This window comes from Megalops cyprinoides, chromosome 2 (genome assembly GCF_013368585.1).
Source record: "Megalops cyprinoides isolate fMegCyp1 chromosome 2, fMegCyp1.pri, whole genome shotgun sequence".
NCBI lineage: Eukaryota > Metazoa > Chordata > Actinopteri > Elopiformes > Megalopidae > Megalops > Megalops cyprinoides.
This window is the reverse complement of record NC_050584.1, coordinates 7,153,960-7,178,448: the sequence shown is the minus strand read 5'-3', so window position 1 is coordinate 7,178,448 and position 24,489 is coordinate 7,153,960. Positions and strand designations below refer to the sequence as shown.

The following is a 24,489-nucleotide window of genomic DNA, read 5'->3' as shown; positions in this document are numbered from 1 at the left end:
AATTTTCTACAGGCACACAATGCCACAATCAAAGGAAATTCCAGAACAGCTGAGGAAAAAAAAGCTTTTGAGATGTATCAGTCTGGAATGGGTTACAAAGCCATTTGTAAGGCTCTTGGACTCCACCGAACCACAGTACAAGCCATTATCTCCAAATGGAGAAGACTTGGAGTAGTGGTGAATATTCCTAGGAGTGGCCAACCTGCCAAATTTTCCCCGAGGACATAGCGGCACCTCATCCAGAAGTTCCAACGATCCCAGAAAAACTTCCAAAGAACTGCAGGTCTCTCTAGCAGCAGCTAAGGTCAGTGTTCATGACTCAACAATAAAAATGGGCTTCATGGAAGAGTAGCAAGGGGGAACCTCTGCTCTCCAAGAAAAAAAAAACATCAATGCTTGTCTCACATTTGCTAAAAAGCACCTGGATGATCCCCAAGAATTTTGGTATGATATTCTATGGACAAATGAGTCAGTGTTCATGACTCAACAATAAAAATGGGCTTCATGGAAGAGTAGCAAGGGGGAACCTCTGCTCTCCAAGAAAAAAAAAACATCAATGCTTGTCTCACATTTGCTAAAAAGCACCTGGATGATCCCCAAGAATTTTGGTATGATATTCTATGGACAAATGAGTCAAAAGTGGAACTTTTTGGAGGATGCAAGTCTTCCTATGTTTTGCTGCCTTGGGACCTGGACGACTTATCATTGAAGGAAGCACAAATTCTTCTATGTACCAGACAATTCTTAAGGAGAATGTCCGACCATCTGTGCAGGAGCTGAAGCTAAAGCATCATTGGGTGATGCAGCAGGACAATGATCCAAAACGCAGAAGCAGGTCCACATCTGAATGCCTAAAAAGAAGCAAAATTAAAGTTTTGGGGGGGCCTAGTCAAAGTCCTGACTTGAATCCAATAGAGATGATGTGGCAGGACCTGAAAAGAGCAGTTCATGCTCAAAGACCTACCAATCTGTCAGAGTTAAAGCAGTTTTGCAAAGAAGAGTGGACCAAGATTCCTCCACAGAGATGTGCAAGGCTCATATTAAATTATAGGAAGCATTTAGTTGCAAGGGTGGTCCAGCCAGATATTAGGTTTAAGGGGGCATTCATTTTTTCACAGGGGTGATATTATATATATGTTAACTATTTTCACTAAAGGAACAAAATAAACATTAAAATACTGTGTTTTGTGTTTCCCCATGTTCCCTTTGTGCAATATTACATTTTGTTTGAAAATCTGAAACCATTCAGTGCTTGAAATAATAGAGATGTAGAATATCAATAAGGGGGGCAAATATTTTTTCATGCCACTGTAGGTTTGTAGGTTTTGTCTGCATGGCAGACATGGCAGAATTTAAGCTGACTGTCTGATTACCTATTGTTGGCTCATTATAAAATGGCCTTTAATTAAACCTGCTGTTCTCAGTTGATGTCACAGGATGGGCAGTACACACCATATCGGCTAGAAGTCAAAAACATGGGCAAATCATCACTAGGGAAAAAAAGAAGACAACTAAAAAAATTCCATTAAATTTGTGAATCGTCCAGACTAATCTTCACACAAAGTATACAATAAGAAGATCAAAGTGAAAGTGGTATTCTATCATGTAAAAAACTTGAACATAAGCTGAACTTCACTTGTGTGTTTACGGAGTTAGAACATTTACCTTTTTGTTTCTTTAGTACAACACGCCTTTGTTGCATGATGTGTACAGAAAATCGTGATAAAAGTGTGCCATGACATTGAATGCGTCATTGCCACTTGGGCACTGCATCAAAATTAGACTTAAAAGGAAAGTTCACAGAGACGATCAAGCTACAGAATATACTTAAACCTCCGCTACGGATATTCTGTATCTGAATGAAATCAAAACATCAAAAGGATATGGCTGAAAAATTGACTGGAACAGCTGCATTTCCTCAGTGTCAAGGAGGAGAAAGGCTGATTTAGAGCAATGTTTGTAGTGCTTTAGCATCTCTGATTCTTGCCCGCTGTAATCAGCTAGAAATCCCTCTAATGTCACTACATTAGACACACCATGGTTTCCACCAGTCACCAGAAAAGACCTTTGCTCCATGCTTTTGCACGAAACAATTAATTCCATGGCCCATTCATAAACAAGTAATTGTGACGAACAGGTAGGTGTTATTCTCAATATAAAATTAAAAACATGTTCAGCTAGGGGGACAGATCTTGAAACAACTGGTCAACACTAACAGTCAAATGAACAATCCTATAGGAGAGCAAAGACTGCTTCTTGGTGACAGTTCTTTCCCCTTTGATGTTACATTTCACGTGCCAAAAAAACTTAAAAAAGGCTGATGAAGTCAGATACAAATGGACTGATTTCATAGGCACTAGACTGCAATGCTTATTATATCTTCTTCACAACACCTGAAATGGAATTGTAGCACTTCTCTCAAAAGGCACTTTGAACATGAAAGTGACTTGAAACAGCCAAGCCCAACAGATCGATGCAGAATCTGGGTCATCAAAGGACACTAATGCAAACACATTGCTCGGCAAAACCATGGTTTTTGCCCAACTGACAAAAATGGCTCAGTTTCTGCCTGAACTTTGCAGGAGCAGAACACCTTCAGTGACAGCAGGCAGGTTGCACTTTCCTGGTGAGAATGGTGCTGACGTCAGTAGCAATCAGTGCACCTCAGCACTAAAAGGGCTACAGTGAGTAAAGGTATGACTGCTTCAGCCGATAGATTAAAACATTCTCAAAAAAAAACTGCATTCTTAGGGTTTTATCAGCCTCCAGACTTTGACAAAATCCCTAGTCAGTACAGCATGATCACTGTGTTCATGTTGCAAAATACTTTGCCTCTGTGAACAATGTTTAGGACAATATCCTGAAATGTTAACCCCTGTCTGCCATGCTACTTCAAACCAGGCACCACACAGATGTCATGGCATTTTCTATTCCCCTTAGTTAAATCATCTTACTCTGCTACTGTGAGAGGATATGCCAGATACACAGCAGAAAAATCAGTCAGGTCATGGCTCAGAGCTACGCTGAGGAAAATGATGGGTAAATTCCAGATCGCTCTTCTTATTGATGAGTTGCAGTAAAATCTCTGATGCAAGTCTTCAAAAGAGCTTTGGAGTCTGACCGCCTTAATCTCATACTAAAATTAAAACGCTTGAAATAAATCAGTATTCTCACAGAATGGTGCAAATGTAGTATGGCATTTAGCCCACAGGCTATATACTGTGCGTTTCTCATCTAGGTTAAATAATAAACAAAAGTTATTTTACTTTAGTAATCATACATGTGCATCAGAGGCAAATCGACTTTATAGTGACGGCAGCAGTTTGCAGTGAGTGCACTTCAGTTCCTGTGATCTGCCCTTTGCACTGAGTTCCCGTTTCGAACAGCAGATCCTAACTGAACCACAGCTAAATGGAGGACAAGGCCACAGTGAGTGGAGGGGTGGGCTCGAGTCATCGATTGCTGGTCGTCTCAGCTCACTCCCCCTCTGCATGCCTCTTACGTTTTTGATGGCGCAGTAAAAACGCGTGGCGATCCTGATCGTTTGCAGCTTTTGGTGCATGCGCGATTTGGGGGGCGCGGCCTCCTCGGGCGGACGGGGCTGCTACAGACAGGGAAGGAGAGGCAGGGTTTTCAGGCTCATTCATTCACAAAACCGTGTTAACCGCACATCAAGCAAGGCCAGTGCTTTCTGGAAGTTTGGAGCACGTTTCTGAAATACTGCTGACATGCTGTGCGTTTTGAGGTGCTCTTCTCCATAGCAACATTTGCTCCGCACCTTTCTTTAAATTTCTGTATTTTTTCATCTGAAGGGCACCAATGAACTGATCCCTAAAAATAAACAATATCAGTTGTTTGTAATGCAAGTTCCATTTAACTTGTGCATCTAATTTAAGCTTGAAATGTTATTTGACACAGTCTAAACATGAGGATTTGCACCTCCGGGAAAGTCTAGAGTTGCACGTGCCCACTGCACACCAGCTGAATGGAAGTCTGTTTTTTAATGCTTGGTACATCCAACCAAACGTGATCCCTGGGTCAGCCACTCTTGCATAGAAATATCCTTGGTGTTTTTTAAGAAACACACTGTGCCATAGATCCCCAGAACAGACATAAAAATGCATTTTTTCTCCCAGTTTAGAGATGAATGTCATTTTATGGTAATATCCTACATGAAAAAAGCATCAAAATGGTAGAGTAACCAGAAAATGTTAAGCAAGAGAATTTGCAGTTTTTAAAGAAATATCTTTAACACGGCCCCAGATGAAAAGCTCTATCTAAATAATCCAAGAGGAAAGCTTTTTCACTTTGTTTTTGTTTCCTCAGAGCATTGCACAGGCATGGCCAAAGAGCAAAGAGCATTTTTGGTGATGGCATCAATCCTCGACTCTGCACTGATGTTGGTTTTGTAATCCTTATGAGATGCAACTTTCATTGGTCAAAACTACCAACGTTCCAGAGAACACCAGCCATTTCCACTTCCCATGATAACCGAGTGAAACTGGGAACAATATTCATCTCAGCTCATCAGATAGTACTTTCATGTATGTGATATCCAATTCTCATATTATACTTAGCAATGTTCAGTGACTGCATATCTCCGGTGAGTGAAGGTCTTTGGCTCCCTGCATTGGTCTGGAGTTGGAAGGCAGCAGCCAGTGACAACATGCGCACACATTGGAAAGTGACCTCAAGACAGAGTGAAGTGACATTGCTTCAACGTCACTGAAAGCCATGGCCCAAACGGCCTGCAGCAGTGACTATGACGGACAACCAGCTGGCAAGATTTGTAATGAGGAAAAATAAACAAAAACATAGAAACAAAACACAAAGTAGAACAGTAATTGAGTTGGACTCAATTACTCTTTGAAGAGGCTTCGAGATTGAGATTTCATATTTTATATATATATAAAATATATATATAGCCTGTACAAAACCAATACCAAAATGCTATATATATTATATATATATATATATATATATATATATATATATATATATATATATATATATATATATATATATATATATATATATATAAACTGCATATAAGATATTTGAGATATATATAAAATGTGCAGATGTAAAACTTCATGCATGTATGTGGCACAGGAAAACTAAAATAAATGCGCAAGCATGTATATGAAATAATGCTGACCATACACTACACCTCTGTTCACCAAAATATACATCACTTTCTTATCATCACGTTCAAGTGCTTTGACAATACACATTTTCAATGTGAAACTGTCAGCTCCTGAAAGGCAAAACGTGAAGAGAACAAAGGTGAGTGTGCTAACCTCATGCCCATACATACAGCTGCATATGAAAAGAAAACATACGTCTGGGTCAATCTTAGCTTCTTCAGGGAGAGAGAGTGAACTCTGAAAGACCATATTAACAGTAAAAAGGTACAGCTATTCTTTATCTCTTCTGTCTCCTTCACTTCAAATGCCATCTAAGACTATATCCTGCTTAACCCCCTACTTCTTCACGAATAGCAGCTGGGTGACAAAGCCTTTTAACAGCTCCTGTATAGAAACAAACAAAAAAAAAATTCTCTGACATTTACCAGTAATAAAGAGATTGTCTGCACAATCCTTCATACATTTGCACCCTCAAATTTAGTGGGGGCATTTCCTCCCTGAAAAAAAATTACAGAACTACACCGATTTTTCCATGTATTCAGTGAGAGCAACCAGGGGTTTCCAAAGAAATATTACTGCCAAAATGAGACCGGCTTGGTTGCTGAAATTTCATTCACCCAAATATTAGTATTCTCAATTCACACTCAGTTCAAACCATACTTAAGTCTGTAGAGTGCACTCCTCGCATAATTTTCATGGGTTAGAAATATGTAATAATTATCTGAATATCTGCTCAGAATACGACCTCTTGCAGCCTTTAAGCCCTTGACACTGAAAAGGGGTAAAAGTGTGTCGCCGATGCAAGGGTTTCTGAATGCAGCACAGGGACGCGTTCCATTGTTCAGCTAATCCCCGATTTTCCACTGGTGCAGTTATATCTGGAGTTTAGTGGCAGGTGTCGCGTTTCCTCAGTTGTAACCTCTTTGTGAAAGGCCGATGAGCGCTGGAGTTGGACATACTGTGTGTGTGTGCGAGTGAGTCATGCAGTGGATGCAGTGTGCCTGTGAGTTTCTGTGTGTTATTCAGCATGTGGGCGTGTGCCAGTGACACCCCATTTGTGTGTACGTCCGTGTGTTCAATGCTGAATGTGGCATTATTCAGTGCCTGTGTGTGTGCGTGTAAGTGACTGTATTTATTCAGTCCTGAATGTGACGTGTGGGTGTCTTTGTGCATTAGTCAGTGTCGTGTGTGTGTGTGTGTGTGTGTGTGTGTGTGTGTCCTTGTGGGTTACTCAGTGCTGTGTGTGTGTGTGTGTGTGTGTGTCCTGGTGGGTTACTCAGTGCTGTATGTGTGTGTGTGTCCTTGTGGGTTACTCAGTGCTGTATGTGTGTGTGTGTGTCCTTGTGGGTTACTCAGTGCTGTATGTGTGTGTGTGTGTCCTTGTGGGTTACTCAGTGCTGTATGTGTGTGTGTGTGTCCTTGTGGGTTACTCAGTGCTGTATGTGTGTGTGTGTGTCCTTGTGGGTTACTCAGTGCTGTATGTGTGTGTCCTTGTGGGTTACTCAGCGCTGCATGTGTGTGTCCTTGTGGGTTACTCAGTGCTGTATGTGTGTGTGTGTGTCCATGTGGGTTACTCAGCGCTGCATGTGTGTGTCCTTGTGGGTTACTCAGTGCTGTATGTGTGTGTGTGTGTGTCCTTGTGGGTTACTCAGTGCTGTATGTGTGTGTGTGTGTGTGTCCTTGTGGGTTACTCAGCGCTGCATGTGTGTGTGTGTGTCCTTGTGGGTTACTCAGCGCTGCATGTGTGTGTGTGTGTGTGTCCTTGTGGGTTACTCAGTGCTGTATGTGTGTGTCCTTGTGGGTTACTCAGTGCTGCGTGTGTGTGTGTGTGTGTGTGTCCTTGTGGGTTACTCAGCGCTGCACGTGTGTGTGTGTGTCCTTGTGGGTTACTCAGCGCTGCATGTGTGTGAGATCTCTGAGCACCGCAGTGGGGGTGAGTGTCCTGGGGCAGGACAGGGATTAGAGCGAGCGCCTGGGTGGAGCCAGGAGAGCTGCTGCTCCAACAGGATTAGCACAGGATCCCCTCACCTCCTGCCACCTGCGACCTCCTGGCTCTGCGCTGCGCCGCAGCGCGGCCATCAGAAGCGGGGCTGGGACTCTACTCCCCCGGCCATGTTCAGTGTCAGCTAAGGTCCCTCCTGATCGGGCCGCTGGCCTGCGATCAGGTGCGAAACTACCGCACGGACACCAGAAACAAAACGAGCAAGTGTGATGAGAGCAATAATGTAGTCTTCTGCAGTTTTCCCCACTCCTGTGTCCCGACCATATCATACTGCTGCCAGCAGCTACAAGGGGAACGCAATGTAAGAAAACGATGAGAATGTATCATCGAAAGCACCTCTGTGCTTACTTTGCTTATAATCTGCAGTAAATGTACAAGTGAGACAAGTTTTCATCATGACCAATTTCAAACCCTGACTCAACTCTATGTCCCTGTAGGCTCCTCTATTTTCTGTACTGTATTACTGTATTTTCAACTCTAAAACAACTACGTATAAAAAGCTAATTACACTTCAATGACAGCACGTTACAATGGACCAGAAAATTTGATGGCAATAATCAAAGTACCTCCTCCAAGAATCATTCGGGCAGAGGTCTCAGTATGTTCCATGACAAGGCTGCAGCTTTGAGTCTGATGGGGAGCCTCAAAGTGAGGTCTTTAAGATAGAGAATCAAGCACCGAGGCTCCACTCGCTGCAGCAAGGTCTCTCATTCTTTGTGTGTTGCTGCGTGCTCATTTTGACAGGAGACGAACTCTTTCACACACAAGTTACTGGACCGGGAAATAAAATCCCTTTGCCCGCTTGTCCATTTCATCTCTTCCATTTATGGCCCTGAGTTCCGCCTCCCTGATCCAATGCAGCGCTCATTTAATTTATTGTTTTGGGAGCCTCAAATCAAATGTCCTGCTGGCTGTCATCTCCAAAGCTAAAAGGATTAAAGTCCTTCAGTCCCTTGATGGAAAATCAGGCCTTTAACGTCAGGTATCCCGGGCAATTCAGTTCCCACTCATTTAACGCCCCTCTGACCACAATCTAAGTTCCCGTTTTGGTCAAAAAAGGGACCCTACAGTTATTACTAATACCCGGTCTACAGCTATACCGTTTTCTACATTACATGCAATGCTTTCCTTGCAATGCCTTAATTACTGCTGTGCGTGACACCAGAACACCCTCGTATTTGTTCAAGGCCTCCTCATACTCAGCCTACGGAAGCCTGGGTTTAATCGGTTTGATGAATACTCTCAGAGAAGAATACAAAAGAGATCCTTCCTAAACCACGCTGCAGTAGAGACGGAGCCATAGGACGCGGTGCCCCGCAGTTCACTGGCAATGACTCATACAGGCTTCCTGGCCAATTCTTCCCCTTCTCCAGCAGAAGATGGACCGGCGCTTACACCTCTTCGCCCCTACGCTCTCTCACTTTACCACCAGCGCACACAGGACAGCATGCAACAGCACGCACACTAACACTCACACTCAGAAACACAGGGCAGGCAGGCAGAGAGTCCGGCAGCTGGAAGGGACAACTATTCAAACCTCAGAAGCAAGGGAGGATCGAACGTAAGAGACAACCCATGAGTGATGGCAAAAAAAAAAAAGAGACAGAAACATGGAAACTGAAAGAGGAGTGGAGATAAAAGAAGATGGATTTTTCTTTTTGTTTTTTTTTTTGTTTTGCCATTATGGGAATGACAAAGGCCAGAGCTGGTAGCCCCTCCTGTTGATTTACAGATTCTCAACCCCAGTTATTCTGAGACTTCAGGCCTGAATACACAGCTTTTGTCTTGCGCATGGCTTGTGAGACGGTACAATTAACAGTAAACATGTAAGGTAGCATGACCACTCCTCAACTTACTACTGCATAGACTAATGACTTCTAAAAACAGAGGTACACTACAAGTCCCAAAATCCATTTACCTTTTCCTTGTCACTTGCCTCTCTGGCTACTGTGGAGCCCTGAAATACAAAAGCAGACAAACAACCCAAAATAATGACTTCTGCAAAGGGCACCAAACAAAAAATAATTTGATCAATTGCCTGATTCGGCCATGTTCGCTTTATCAATACCAGCCGAGAACTGAAAGCAAATGAGCTTTGTCCATTTTTTTCTTGATCCCGAAGTCAATAAAATGGAAGACAACGCCTGTGTACTTAATACAAGAGGCTGCCATCGTCCCCCTCCCTCAGTCACCTTCAGGTCGTACTTCTTGTAGACGGACAGTCGGTGGCTGAAGACGTTGCGCGTGACGATCATGTAAGTCTCGTCTCCATCCACCGTGAGGCGATACATGCCGAGGAACTGCGGGAGCAGTGTGTTGCCGTGACACTCCACGATGAACTGCGGTGGAAAACACGGGGATGTGTGAGCATATGTCCGCGCCTCACCCTCAACACCGACCCTGCGCGACGGCACCAAAAAGGGCGGCTATATCCAAGCAATGCACGTTTGAGATTTCATTTTACATTTCAAAACTTCACAGACAGATAATGAGGGATGAGGTTGAGAGAGTATTGTGAGTGCAATCATCATAAAAATACAACTGTGAGAATGGTTTCAACAGTTAACAGCATCAGTAGACTACATGCAAAAGCCAAGCGGCTACACTGGATAGGATAGAAACAGCACCTTGAAATTCATATGTAATTCTTTCCAAGTGGCCGCTGTAATTTGAGAACATCAAGCAGCTTTCGTTCATAAAATCACACTGGACAGGAGTTTACACGCATCATATTAAGCTTTCATTAATATAATCAGAAAAGCTTGAAACAACCATGAAGAACTTCAACGTTATAATGACAGTTCATAATATTGGATGCTAACCTTTTTTGTGAATGATTAAATGAACAACTAAAGGCTAAATTAACCTCCCAATGCTCAAATAAGATGCAAACAGTGAAGCAACCAATAATCAAAGTAAAACCTCTATCAGACACGGCAAGCTCTGTGAAGTGCTCTAAGTGGTAGACAATGAGGCAGGGAGAAGTTGTAGTACCTGGTGATATTTCTTGAGGATGTTGTGCATCTCAGCCACGTCCTCGCTGGTGATGGTCTTGATGACGTACCTCTTGTCGTAGGAGGTGTGGAAGCGCGCACCACTGCGGCCCTGGGCATCACTGGTGATGGGTGCGCTCCGAGTCAGGGAGTTCTGCCAAGAGACGGGCCAGATGGAGAACTATCGTTTTGGGTGTTAAACCTATCGTCCTATTTCTGCCATTAGACCTGCGAGTTCTCAAAGGGGCCTCTTGTATCAACTGGTGGACACATCCACCAAGGAACTACCAAAAAATGTTTGCATTTTCCCTATTAATGATAGCTTTTTACTTATTCCATGTCTCCACAATCCACTTAAAACTACATTTAAGTCGCACAGAATTTAACGGGTGACACTTCTGCCTATCCACAATTGTATCCTGACAATGAGCTTAAAGTAAATGGCAAAAAAGCAGCATAATATCCACCTAATTTTTATTGAAGATTCCTTGTGATTCCTACACAGCAGAAAAAATTTGAATGAGGTACATATTTCCTTCAAACCCAGCACATCAATAACAACCTTTTATGTTGAAAATTCTGTAATAACAAAAAGAGTGTATTTGACTGTGCGTGTCCAAGTACTTTTACTACAATCAAGTTCCTGTTTACATTCATAAAACGAATTACACCCAGAAATTGCCCTTTGTTAGGCCCTACTGCAGGCAATACAATACTGTGCATCTCTGTACTAGAGGAGCTCAGTGATGCAGCTCAGAGGAGGGCACACAGACAGACATCCCCGCATTCTACAGGGTGACAAACAGGCATCTGAAATTGGCTCAAGCTTCTGTGATGTTTATGCCCCCGTAACTTCACTAACTACCCTTACTGCATCTGCACTCTGCATACAGCTTTAACCTCCCCTGCAGAATGCCAACTGTAGCGTGGCCTAGAGCATGCTGGGAAACAGGCCAAGATTTGATGTTTGCAATGAGGGTTCTGAATTGTTGTTCTTGGTTCAGGAAGATCCCACCTGTGCTTCCACTAAGTATTATAAATCTGAGCTCTTAGCATAGAAGATGGCTAACATTGAAAACTCATTCATATTAAACTCCCATGTCCAGTGTTGGTTCTCTCCCATGTCCAGTGTTGGTTCCTCTATTCTTTCTTGCCATTGCAGTGCATGATTCCCATGCTGAGCCTTCAGCAGGTAACCCATGGGGCTTTGCCCCTTCACTGGGGTATCTCAATGCTGAAAGGAACCTCCAGACAACCCAGAGAGACAGATTCTGTGCCAGTTACAGCAGCCAGAAGGAGCACAGAAGCTGAAGCTAAATGCACGACCCTGGAGACAGCAGCCAGAAGAAGTCAAGACTGGGTCCACTGAGGGACTCTATGCCAGGAAGAGCCTGGTCGAGCTGACTGAGAGCCGGCAGATTTCCCATTCTATAGATGCTCCCAGACTCCTCAACATTCCCATGCTGCTCCGTATGCGAAGCATCAGCTGCTGAATATACATGACATTTAGAGGAGGAATGAGACTCCTCCGAGACAGGCTTTGGCAGAGGTGCCGAGGCCAGCAGACGCAGTTAGGGGCTCAGGCGCACGTGAGACGCTTCATGAATGGAAATGAGAGATTGTGGAGCCGAGAAGGAAATGAGGGAAACGCAGCTTTCACACCGCTTTCACCCTTTGACATATCATTTCAGAGGAACAAAAAATTCACACGCCATCACAGCTGATAATTTGAAAATCAGAACATTTGTGAAATCATGATTACTGGGGAGAAAAACGTGGAGATTTGTCATGAAAATGAGAACATCCTCTGGGGGCCCTGCAGTACAAACCTGATAGGCACGTCTAGAAGCTTCTGCTGAATGTTTCCAAGTAGGCCTAAGAATGGCTGATCTAGGAGCAGGGTCTGTATCATTAAACAAAAATGACTGAGCTTAAACTCTAAAAATGATTATATTTAATGGATATTTAAATCTGCTCCAAATTATCACCCTTCAAGCCATTAGCTTGGTTGGGATTTGACTTTTTTGAGCAGGTGGAGGCAGGAGACAGAGGAAGGTGTGTGCGGGGGGGAGGGGGGGACTCCAGTGAGTCACTACAAATAATTCTCCACAATTCAAAACTGTTGGGAGTTTACATGAGGAGGTGTTTTATGTGGAGTGTGGACACAATGGCCTGACCTTTCCAAGCCTTTCTTTTTAATTAGCAGACGCTGCGCGTGGCGAAGGGAAACCATCACAGGATGAGAGATAAGGAGAGGCTGCCGCACATCACGCCGCCCGCTGTGAGGCTCGGCTGGAGTGGGACACTAGCTGCGGATGCAGAGCTGAATAAACAATGATGCTCCTTCCCCTCCTGCCCAAGAGGTGCATCGTGGGTTGGGGGTTAGGGGGAGTTAGGGGGGGACAGCTGGGGTTGCCGAGCACTACTCTATTACCCCAGCCGGATGGTTTCTTAAACGGATGACAAATGCAGGCCTCACGTCCCTGATGCAGCCATCACTGGGGCCTTGTGCAGGAGAGGCCCCCGTGCACAGAACAAACTTGATAAATTATTCAGTGTCTGCTACGGCTCTGTTGGTCTCTGAGGCCAAGGAGACGCTTGACACTGTTCCTGTTTGGAGCAAGCCTGCTGCAGCCATCTCTTTAAATGCCCCCTGAAAGAGCAGAACCCCCCCCCCCATACACACACACACACACACACACACACACAAATTGCTTAATCGAACACATTAATATCTGTTATGCTGAGTATGCTTACTCATAGATCATAGAATAAAATTTTGGGATTTGTTAATGACAGCATTTTGAGAGACATGACAAGCCACAGGTGGCGGTCAATTCTAAAATGGGTGGGGCAACGTTTCACAACATTTACTGATGAGTATTTGTAGGAGGCCAAAGGATTATCATTTGCCTCGGTTATGCCAGAAATCTGTAAGTAGGCATAAATCACTTACCGTCATCATAGGCTAGTGAACAAATGTAGCTGTAAAAGCTGACAACCTGACAGGAATGATTCCAGTGAGTGATACCTTGAGGTAACAGCAGTGTGTAATCAGCTTCTGGTGTTACAACATGTGGGACTTTACTGCAGAAATCCAGGCTAGATATACAACAAGGATACAGCAGCTGTCTTCAGGAATTATACCAAGACCTTCCTGGCTACATGGCTCAGAGCTTTAAAACTCACGTGAAGCCAGCAAGAATAGCATTAGATATGCTATTATGGTCACAGGATAAAAGCCACTGATGTACAACTTTTGACAGAGCTACTCTTTGCTTCCTTAAATTATTATAGCGAATACAACATTCATACTAGTATGAAAACAAGACAGAGCTGAAATGTGAGTAGAGTAAGTTCGCAAACTCTGCATGTGAATGCTAATTGTTAAATATGTTCAGTTTAAAAATGCTTACAAACAAAATTCACTGTTCTGGTCCAAGTAAAATTTGAAAATAATGAGAAACTTGAGAGGGCTGTTGGCAGACGCATAGGAAGCCAGCTCCATTTGGCTATCAGCCTTGCACTTTAGGAATCCCTGCTGTAGACACTTCAGAACCATTCAGGGCCGGAAAGTGGCACACAAGCCAATGAATGCTCACTGCTGCAGCTTCAGAAACTACAAGGCTGGTCTCAGAAAAGTGGCACAGCCTGTTTGGTTAAGTATCAACACTGCAGAATGACACTGATTCCAACATCCCCCTCCTCACTTCAGTGCGAAAAAGCTACAATCATGCACTGTACCTACATTCAGAGCATGTGACACATGATGCTAAGATATGTCACCAAATTCACAGAGAACCCAGCGATAATGTGCCAAACTGGCCTGTCAAGCATGACATATCATTTTCACACCAGACTATTAGTTTAAAAGTAGCTGGGATTTAAAAATCATTTCAAAAATCAATTCATGCAGAGATAAGAAATCGCCTCATAATAGCATTAGCAGAAAAAGAATAACTAATGAACAACTTGTCCTCATTGTGTTGAGGGTGTGGGATTTCAATGGATGTGATCACTTGTGCTGACGATTACCATCACTTAGAAGTGGCTGTTTGTTTACGCTTGTCAATCTGTATTTCACAACTCTCTTCCCATTTGCTTGGACTGTCTTGGCTTGAAGACCGGCAGTAGATGTACAGGAGCTGCAGCCGGCCTATCTGTCTAAACCACAGAAGCACAGCTCCCCCCCCCCCAGTGTCTTCTTGTTTTTATTAGGCACGATCTCAATCTCACAGAAGCGCGGAGCCGAGGACCTCCCTGCAGCCGCTGCGCTGTCTGCTGTCATCTCGAAAGCCTCTCCTGAACAAGCTGCCCTGCCGAAGCCTGCCTGCTGCATAAGCCGGGGAGTATGAGGCATCGTGAGGGCACAGTCGAATCTGGGGAACGCGTGACGCTGAAGGGCCGGCACAGAAAGGCTCCCCACCAGTAACGCCTGCCGTGCAAGGCTTAACAGAGGCTTTCGCCCCTGCTCTTCGTGATCTCCCAGCAAGAAATAAGCAGCTAAGTCCTGACATTCTTGAGATTGTATCAAACATTCTGCTGGGATTCATCTTATTACAGGCGTATTGGTCTTAATCTACCCAACAAGAACAGAAGGTGAACCTCAGTGTAGCGTCACAGGGTTTCATCAGTTCTCTTAAAGGAGTTTTCAGTTTGCCTGTATTATCCTAACCAGCGGCTATTAGGCTGTGTGAATTTCTCACAGATGTGCCATCTTTTGCTCTTGTTGGTAAGTCACAGCGTCTGTTTTGTGAAGAGCCTTGAGTTTTTGATCCTGGTCTCAATAGTGTAAAAAGGCACATGGGTGACTTCCTCTTCCTCATTCTTCATCGTTGCTCAGGCTGAGCATTGTTTTACAATGATTTATATGCAGACCGCCTTTCTGAGGCAAGCGTTTACATGTTTTTGCGCAAACGAAGGAATCGGGCAAGAATGAAAAGAATTCAACGAGAAATGCCAGGAGCAACATAAGGTGACTGACTCGGGCTGTCTAAGTAATCCTCATAATGGTCCTCGGCTGAGACGCCAGGACCACACTGCGGCTCCAAGTTCTCTGCCCATCAGCGGGGCTTGGGGTGCTCTCTGCCCGGCTATCTGCCTCAGTGCCCATGGTGACAGCCTCAGGCCTCAAAACTCCTCTGCAGATTAATCCCCAGGAAACAGCTGGTGAGAGCAGGGGGGGGGGGGGGGGGGGGAGGTGGCGGCGGGCCAGAGGGCTTACTGAGCTCTGTGCTGGACGGCAGGATCTGGGGAATTAGATGACTTAGAGGTGTATCCTTCGTCCTGGCCGAGAGAACCGAGAGCTCAGAGGCATGGCAGCCCACAGGCTGCCTGCATCCACCTGCTACGCGCTCCAAGGCCTTCTGCTATTGCTTTCCGTCACCACCATTGCTTCACCAAAGCACACTGACTGACAGCACTCTGTAAGGCTTCAGTTATACACAGATGAAGAGCTGCTACGTCATTCAGCCTAAACACAGTCATTCAACATACAGAGCCATCAATAAACACAAGGTGCTATTAGAGAAAATGCGGTCAATCCTTTCATTCTGGTGCATTTCTGGAGGGAGGAGGAGTTATTCTAAAATTGCAATGACATTATGACACATAATGGTGCATATTATGACAACAGATTGAGGCTCGGCTGAGAAAACTGGCTCTCATTAATCAGGTCCATGCCTTGCCTTTTAAGAGAGCATTTATACCCTATTCTACATTGGTTAGTACAAGAGTAAGAGGAGGGCTTTTGCTCTTCATCACTTGAAAATGTCAGTGCTTATAAAAGGTCAGTGTGGGTCAGATAAGAATCACTAATGCACCATTTTACTGTGCTAGCTTCTTCTCAAAGACAATGGTCGTGCACAAGTTAAAACCATAAAGTCCATCAACGGATGTTTACAGTTAGAGGATCAATGTGTAGTCAGCTGCTTGCGCACACGGGAAACCACAGCCTGGAACCACTCTACTGGGGTCATTTCGTCTCGTTGCATTTTTGTTCCACTCAAGTGTTACGTTTTCATATATCTCTTCAATACATCTCTTCTTGTGTGGCCTTATCTGACATGTGAAATGATGACACAACAGCCATATGTCCCTGCAATGCACCCCAAGCTTCGACTGCATCATACCGAAAATCTTCATGCTTCCTTTCAACAAGCGCCTCACTAGAGACATGCTGTGAAAATATGCACAAATAATGGATTCACAGCCTGTAAAGTAATGAAAAAATTGTAAAATGTTTCACTCAAACCATTATCTTACCAACATCGCAACACACGCGTGTGTAACATTAGATTTGGCTGCGGTGGAGTCAGAGCAAATCAAAAGCTGCTAACAAACATATTCAGTTTATCATTGGCAGATGGGGCTTTCTGGAGAAATCAGATCAGAGAGAATCTTATTTCTTTACCAAATTATGCTGAAATCATGGAGTGACTGGAGTGGTGTCTTCTGATCTTTCCAGTAGAAGCACAGGCAAGTCACTGTACCCAAAGCTGATCACAACTTGCTTATGCTTTCAGACTGCATCCTGACTGACAGTGGTAAAATCTGCCCTAAATGTCTTTTAGGCAAAGTGTGTACCTTCTACTGTGACAATAAAGACACAGATGTTCTATTATGCACAGACATTCAGGTCTTGCGTTCTTTCTGTCCCTTGTCTGGGAGGCTGCGGTCGGTAACAGGAAGTTGTAGCGCTGTGTGTTCTCTTGCATTTGTATGGATGTTCTGTTTTAGACCTTGTTCCCAGAGAGCCAGCAAAGCAGAACAACTGTGGCTACAACAATGACAGAGAAAGACCTTCTAATGTGGAAGACTGAGCTGACAATCTGTTCCTTATACTATAAAGCTGGGGTATGCATGCTTTCTTTGATGAAGTGTGTTAACGCTCACATACCTGAAAGTCTTGATCATCAATGGAGAACCTCTCTCTTAAATTACGGAAGACAAGCGGGCAATATTCTTTGAACTTAAAATGGCTTGGCATGTTTTCCCTATAAAAACAAACATGAGTATGTCAAAAATAATTCAAAATATGTAGGTTAAAATATTCGTCAAACTTAACTTGTTTACATAAAAGCAAGCAATTCTTTACAGAATGCATACCAATCAGGGCTTTAGGAAATCAGTTCCTTTGTGACATTATTAATTTTGTATTCTGTTACATCTATACAAACTTAAAAAGGTTCACAATTTTACACATTTCTACACAGTATAACATTGAAATAGATTATTAAATTATTATGGATGGATTATTATCCAGCCTAACAGATGGACATTTAGCAGATGCAGCTGAAGCAACATACCTTTACTTGAGGGGAAAACAGTAGCATTGCAAGCAGGATTCAAAGTCATGACCTTAGCACAAGTCCACTCTGCTGCCTACCACTCATCGGAGATGTAGATCAACTCTTGAGGTCTGCCTCCATCTAATCAAATACCCATACGGTTCTATTGGCTGGTGAGTAAGCACAGTGCATTAAAAAGCATCGGAGAGGTACTCACTTGTTGAAGAGGTGGTTGTCGACCTTGATCTTGGAGTAGGCCTTAAAGTCGTCCGGCATTAGCATGATTGGGATCTGAACATGGCTGAGCTCATTGATCTGCAGGGGGAAAAGGGAAAACACTCAGTCAGTGAGTAAATATACTCAGTTGTTCTTCTACCGGGAAAAGGATGCCTTCAAAGGTATGGCAAGATTATGCCTCATCTAAGAATGTGAATTCACAAATATGTCAAATGACCAGTAATTTAATTGGGTTACTATCCCAAATTTGTGCACCCTGCACAAAAAAAACCATAAAGTAGCCTCTATAAAACAAAGCAAATCAGTGGCCCCAAAATCCAAGTAGGAAGGTGTAAGTGCAGAGCAAGGCTGGTATTATGATTGTCCACTTGACTGCAAACATATTCAGTGTCAGGTTTCCCGGTTGCTATTGGATACTGCAGAAGATTCAAGATAGTTTTGGCCATTTGTGCTTATGATTCATAGGAAGCTGGTTAGTCAAAATTCTGATTTAAATGTCACTCTCAGTTTGTGCCAATGATATAACCACACGGATACTTCGACTCCATTCCTCATATTCCCTCTGTTTTCAATCCAAATCCATGATCATGACTGATTTTCAATTTAACACCAATAAGATATTCAGTATTTGCATATAATTATGTAATTAATGCATGGAGAACCCCCAGTCTATAATGGTGTCATGCTTGAAACTATGAGAGACATAAATAAACCCTCATTTAGTCAAGCATAAAGGCAGCTAACAAATACTGCAAGGATATTACAGACAGTTTACATGTACCAAGCAAACACTGAATACAAAACAGAGCTGCAAGAGTAGAATTTAATGTGTACGTATAATTTACATATCTTCTGCGGTACAGACCACAAAAGGGAGTAACAACAGTACGTAAACCAAATCATACTGCACCAATATCCAAAAGTATTCACTTTTTATTAGTTTATTACAGCTGTATAAACAATACCTACATACAGCAGATTTATAGGTCAAGTAGCAGTCTCATACGACTCTTGATGGGATAATGAATGAGTTGTAATTAATAATAATTATTAAACTAATAAATAAAATTTACTAATAATATTTCCCATTAAGTCTTAGTTAATACCAAGAATGACTCATTCTGAGTAAAATGACCAGGTATTACACTAAGCTGTCTACAGTCACAAAATCATCACAGTGCGCACTATGAGATGTACACGGTAATTAGGCTGGGATCTGGTGCAACCCGAAGTACCACCCTGACCACTCTACCACGATGTGCTGTACACAATGGTGGCTGTGTGACTGGTGCATTCTGGGGCATCAGGCGACGATGTCCCTCACTGCACCAGCACCCCCGCATCTGACACAATGACTTGCCTGATTCACTAAGTTCAACAAATACTCTCTGTCACACCATGATACCCTCTATTGATCAGCCCCCCCCCCCACACCAACTAACAATGATCGCTCATAGCATGTACCAGCTGACCAGCAAACCTTTACCTTCGGTTTCTTTAACACATAAACAGATGTTGCGGACTACCTTGTCTAGTGGGGTCTAGAGTCTTGGTCAAGTGTCAGTGTTAGACAACTACTTTTAATAATGAGAATAAAGACCCTGTTGAGAGCTCTTATCAATTGGTAAGGTTCAAGTAGGTTCATAGAAACGAGGACTGCCTTTGTACAGATACGTGGGGAAGAAGCTCAAGACCATGAAACAGCTTTCCATGTGTCAGCTGTCCCTGGCCTCTCTTTGAACGATACACAGATCAGTTTGTCACTGCTTGGGTGGTTTTCCCATGAAACACGTGTCAAACCCAGCAGTCACGACCGAGTCCCACAAACAATCAATCTCACAACCATCTGGTTGCATCATGTGTTCAAATACAAATTTCCAAAACTGGACACAGGACAGAGCAACTGGCTGTTAAGGAGGCATCAGGTTACTTCTGTTTCAAACTGACTTTCATAACTGAGCTCCTGAATGCGGTGTACTATATTCAGTGCACAATGTCTATATGCTGGTTATTAAACCTATATTGAGAATTTACTGCTGGTATACTGACTGGAAAAGGAATATCGTAACTCCCCTGGAAATAGACGTAGTCTTAATTCTGAAATCATTTTACAATATATGGGAACATAATTAAATAAGACCAGATCACCCAGAACCTAGCACTACTTACCAGAAAACAAAACTGAAATAGGACTCTTAAACCGGTTTCTTCCTGTTTTTGACACTTTTGAATTGTGAAATGCTGCTTGTCTGGGGATGCCGACTGGCAGAGTGACCGCCCTAGGGCGTGGACCACAAGGTCAGCAGTACTGACGTCTACGGTGAGGCTCTGAATAGTCACATGGTCTTCTCAGTTAGTGGCTGTGCTCCTTCGTTCCTTCACTCTCCTGTGGGTGGATGACCCCCGAGACCTCTGCTACACTCCATTAGAGGCTTTCCTTTGAAGGAAATCTGTCCATGCAGGGGAGGAATTCTCCTGATGAATGTGCCAGAGCCCAAGGCACTGAAGCACGAGCAAGCAATGCCCTTAACTGCACGTAACTTCAAGACATTCAACACGCTTGCCTCAAAGGTGGAGTGCAGCTAAGAATATACATTTCAATCTACCTGACATTCAAACAGCCTGTGGTTTCCATTAAAATTTTTCAAAACTCTAATCTATTCCCCCCTCCAGGTAAATTAATTTTGATAAACAAGGCTTATTTGAAAGGTTTTATACAAAGGTTTTTTGGCTCACCTTACATATTAATGGAAGAGAGCTACAGCTACAATTTTGAAAAGGCTCAGGATAGAACAAGTGCTCTGGCACCAGTGGTCCCTCTAATGATACAACTGTCTCTGTGCCCGACATTAGCTTTTGTCAATGACAAAGTTCGTGCTCTTTTTACAACTCCACATCAGCAGATGTGTTTTTGTTCAGACATTTCACTGAGGAATGATTCTGATTAAGGCCTTCAAAGTCTTGTTCAACCCAGTGAATGTTTATTTTCATGTGTCACAGTTTCAGGCCTTAAACCGACCTTACAGATGCATACCACCGGGAAAAGCTTCTGGGCTTGAATACTCCTGTGTCAAACACAGTTTCATGCAACAATAAACAGAATGCGTGGCGTTCTACGAATGAGCTGACAAATTATTTTGCACATACTGTCACATATCTTCACATTTTGCTCTCATTAAAATAAAACCTCAGTCAATGGAATCCAAAGCAAAGACAGTAACAGAGCTGTTACATTACATTCAGTGCTGAGGAAGCCAATGACACTGTGGAATAACAACCAGATTGATGCTAATGTGCATCTAATCCAGTGTAAACAGAACATTCAGTCAAATATTTTAATTAAAGGGCTGCGGTAGCAAAGGAAGTACAATATGGATCAGTTCAATGCATTTGCAGTTTGCTAAAAGCATCTTAGGCATGAATAACATCAGCAAAGAGAAGACCATGCTGCTGTAGTTGAGAGGCACTGAAATGTTACCTTTATCCACTGGCACCTAACTGAGATACAAGATGCAACAGGACATCCAATGTGAAGTTACAGTTTCCATTATTCATAACACTATTCGAGGTAATATTTTCCACATGCTTCCAAGAGACAAAAACATTTGTAACAAACAACTCTGTTGGATTTTTGTTTGGCTTAATGTTAACTGAGTAAGTGTAGTGCAATACGGTCCAGCACAAGCATAAAAATGAGCCCATCTCCATTTTCTCCATTGTTTTTGTTTTGTTATCTGTTCAAAATATGATTTTTTTTTTCTTTATCGCAACTATTGGAAACATACTTGAACCATACCCAACTGTCTCCTTTCCCTACCTTCTGATTTTAATGGTTCGTCCATTTTTTACACCAACTGCCTCCCTTACTTAGCCCTTACGTACCTCAATGGTGAATGAAGTTTGTTGCTTGTTTCTTACATTTTTGCGATTAAAATAGAAGTAAAATTGCTGTAAAATTAAACACTTTGCATTTTTGCATTTGCATTTAAAAAATATTTAGTTTTGCAATTTGAATTCTATTGCCATGACTGTTTGTTTGCAGAGGATGAAAATTCATTATTTCTCACAGCACCTGTAATTGCATATTTCTGAAAGACAGGCCAATACAAAGTATAAGCAGATGCAGTGTTGTGCTATTATTTCTACTATTTCTGAGTAATATTATTTCATATGGAACAGAACAGCAAATTATGAATGTCTAACACTTCAAACTTCAAGTCATGCCTCCTAAACCCCTCCCAATGGCATAAGGTGGACTCCACCCCTCAAAACAAATTTTTACACAGCTATCACAAAGGATTATTTCGTTTACAACCGTACAGTCCAATCACGGCATCAACATCACATCCAGCAACAACATGGTAAAATATGACATCCCTTACCAGTAACTTTCTTCCATACAACAAAAATACACGTAACTTCTTCAGAAATATGGTGGCCACCGAGCGCTGAAACGGAACAGAAAGCATGATGGATGACGAAAATAAGCACTGGGCCCTACACTGGACTGAGTTCTGCGCAGGCATTCGGATTTTCCAAATAGGCAGCTGAAAAAAATGGACTGTACGGCGCGGCTCTAATTACGCACTCCGTGTTTATGCAGTGGAAAAAGAGACGGATGATGAATGTGGCGGTTGAAATGTGAAATACATGAGATGGATTCCAGCTGCCATTTCAGGCATGGTCCACAGTTCGCACGTGTTTCATACCACTGACAACGCATAGAGGGGTTCTGAGGCTGCTGCTGCTTTCTGCTAGCATTAGTCATCATAAATCTCACAGATCACAGGGGAAATCACGAACTGAGGACCTTCTGTTCCTCAGAAGTTCCTTCTGTTTAAATATACCAAAATCTCAAAAGAATAATCTGGGATTTGATTTCTGCAGTTTGGCTTTTTTTGGGGGCCACCAAGAAAGAGGAAAAAGGGAGATATAGTTGGAGCTAGAGATAAAGACAGAGCCAGCCAGAGTCAGAGAGAGGGAGATTCTGTGAAGCATTTAGCCCAATTTTCTGCAGTGTCTGTGTTTAAAATGCTTTTGCACAGATGATCAGAGACTGCGCTGAAGGTCATGGCGGGTCTCGCTCGGCCTCACTTGGCAGCACTCCGCTGGGCGCTCACTCCATTAGAGAATGCGGTGCGTCGCAGGTAACGGAGAACAAACAGCTCAGGTTATCAGGCTCCCTTTTAGGGGGACGCCAAATGGACTGCCCGCGGCATGACCTCTAAGAGAGGATGTGGCACGCACACACACGGGCAGTGTGCCCTGCATCGAATGGGATTACTGTGCTCTAGCTGCAAACTGTCCTATCAGACAGAATATCTATTTTCTCCATCCCTATCCGCCTAGAAGCACCTTGTTGCTCCTTATTTTAGATACCGTTGTAGAGAGATGCCACCCATAAGGTGCAGGGCCGTAAATATAATAAACTGGGCAGCTTTCTGACCACTCCGCAGTCTGCTTGGGTGCCGCGGTGCCACCGATTCTCCGTCTGCCCTTGAATTTGGCCTCGGCTGCTCCGCCACCTCTCTGACACTACCCACTCAATCATGGCTCTCACGCTCCGCTGTTCCCCACCACGCCGCGCTTGTGCCCCGTTCTATTTTCGCGCCCCTTCCCGCAGCTTCCATCTGTTTCGGTGGCGTCGGAGGGGCTCGGTGCGGCTTCCAAACAGGCGTCAGAGAGGATGCGCCCTTCAGCGTAGCGCGAGTGGAAAACCGGAGGGGGTGTCGACGTTCTTCACCCCGAAAACGGAGTGAGACGCTTGGGTGAAGACTCATTACCTTCCTGTCACTTAAACGTACAGCTTCCTGAGACTGCTTGCTGCTGGCGGATATTTTACTGGCAAACCTCCATAGCTGTTGTCAAAAAGAATGATGAGCAAAAGTCTTTAAACCAAACGTCCCCTTCACATATTCACTCTGTAAACAGTAACCCAATGGCAGTTTCTAATACTCTAGCATGTACTAATCTGGAGGTCATCAACCAGCCCTCATCTTTCCTCATCAGATAATAATCAATCTCTAAAACAGCCCCTCTTACAGCGTTGCAAAGTGTCTACTGCCTTCAATGTGTTCTACCTCCACATAGCACTTTATCCTGTCATCAAACACATAAAACATGACAATGCTACAATGCCTGTACGGTTTTCTGCTACAACTTTGAGTGGCATTACACAATTCAGAGTGAAGGACTAAAAGATCAGCAAAGAAAAAAAAAACTTTAATCCTGCCTCATCAGTATTAAGGCTGATTAATACAGTCTATACTTGGATAATTAAGATAAACGGTACTTTCCTGATAAGTATCTTATCAAGTATCGATATAAAGCAAAAAAAAAAAAAAAACACGGAATGAGGCTATTACATAACCAAAACAAATAAGCAAATTAGCAGTTTTAAGCAGCGAACATAAAAAAGGTACAGACTGAAAAATAATACTCCACATCAATTTTCCAAAAATAGTGGAGAAAAACATATTAGTCACAGCAGGATTGGAGGAGCTGACATCATTGCTGCTTTTTTGTTTAATATCACCATGTTAAAATAACTAATCCTCACTTTATAAGTCAAAAATAAAACTTACTTCTTAACAGCTCTCTGACTCACCACTGTGGCAGAACAATTTGGACCAACACAGCAGACCATTCTTGACATGTTTTTTCTTAATTAAAACCTTACAGACCCCCAGTGAGGACAACTGCACAATGGCAAATTGGTCCATACCCTGTATTCACCAGTAATATTTTGTTTCAGCCTCTTTTGAGTGCTAGCCCAAATTCTGTTACATTACGGTAGAACTTACCCCAGGCTTTGACACCTG

General features: G+C 43.2%; 1 protein-coding gene across 3 annotated transcripts in view; it reads right to left on the bottom strand.

Moving 5' to 3' along the window:
• Positions 1 to 24,489, bottom strand: part of pip4k2aa (phosphatidylinositol-5-phosphate 4-kinase, type II, alpha a) — a 54,711-nt gene that overhangs the window by 4,765 nt on the left and 25,457 nt on the right. Inside the window, exons 2-7 of one of the 3 annotated variants that reach the window (XM_036522820.1) lie at positions 17,649 to 17,746; positions 17,041 to 17,137; positions 10,144 to 10,296; positions 9,342 to 9,488; positions 9,068 to 9,106; positions 3,503 to 3,601 (exon numbers count right to left, since the gene is read on the bottom strand). In XM_036522820.1, coding sequence (XP_036378713.1) covers positions 3,503 to 3,601; positions 9,068 to 9,106; positions 9,342 to 9,488; positions 10,144 to 10,296; positions 17,041 to 17,137; positions 17,649 to 17,746 — 633 coding nt within the window. Of the gene's footprint in view, positions 1 to 3,502; positions 3,605 to 9,067; positions 9,107 to 9,341; positions 9,489 to 10,143; positions 10,297 to 17,040; positions 17,138 to 17,648; positions 17,747 to 24,489 lie in introns of all 3 variants that reach the window. The other 2 variants (XM_036522819.1, XM_036522821.1) reach the window with 2 other exon arrangements.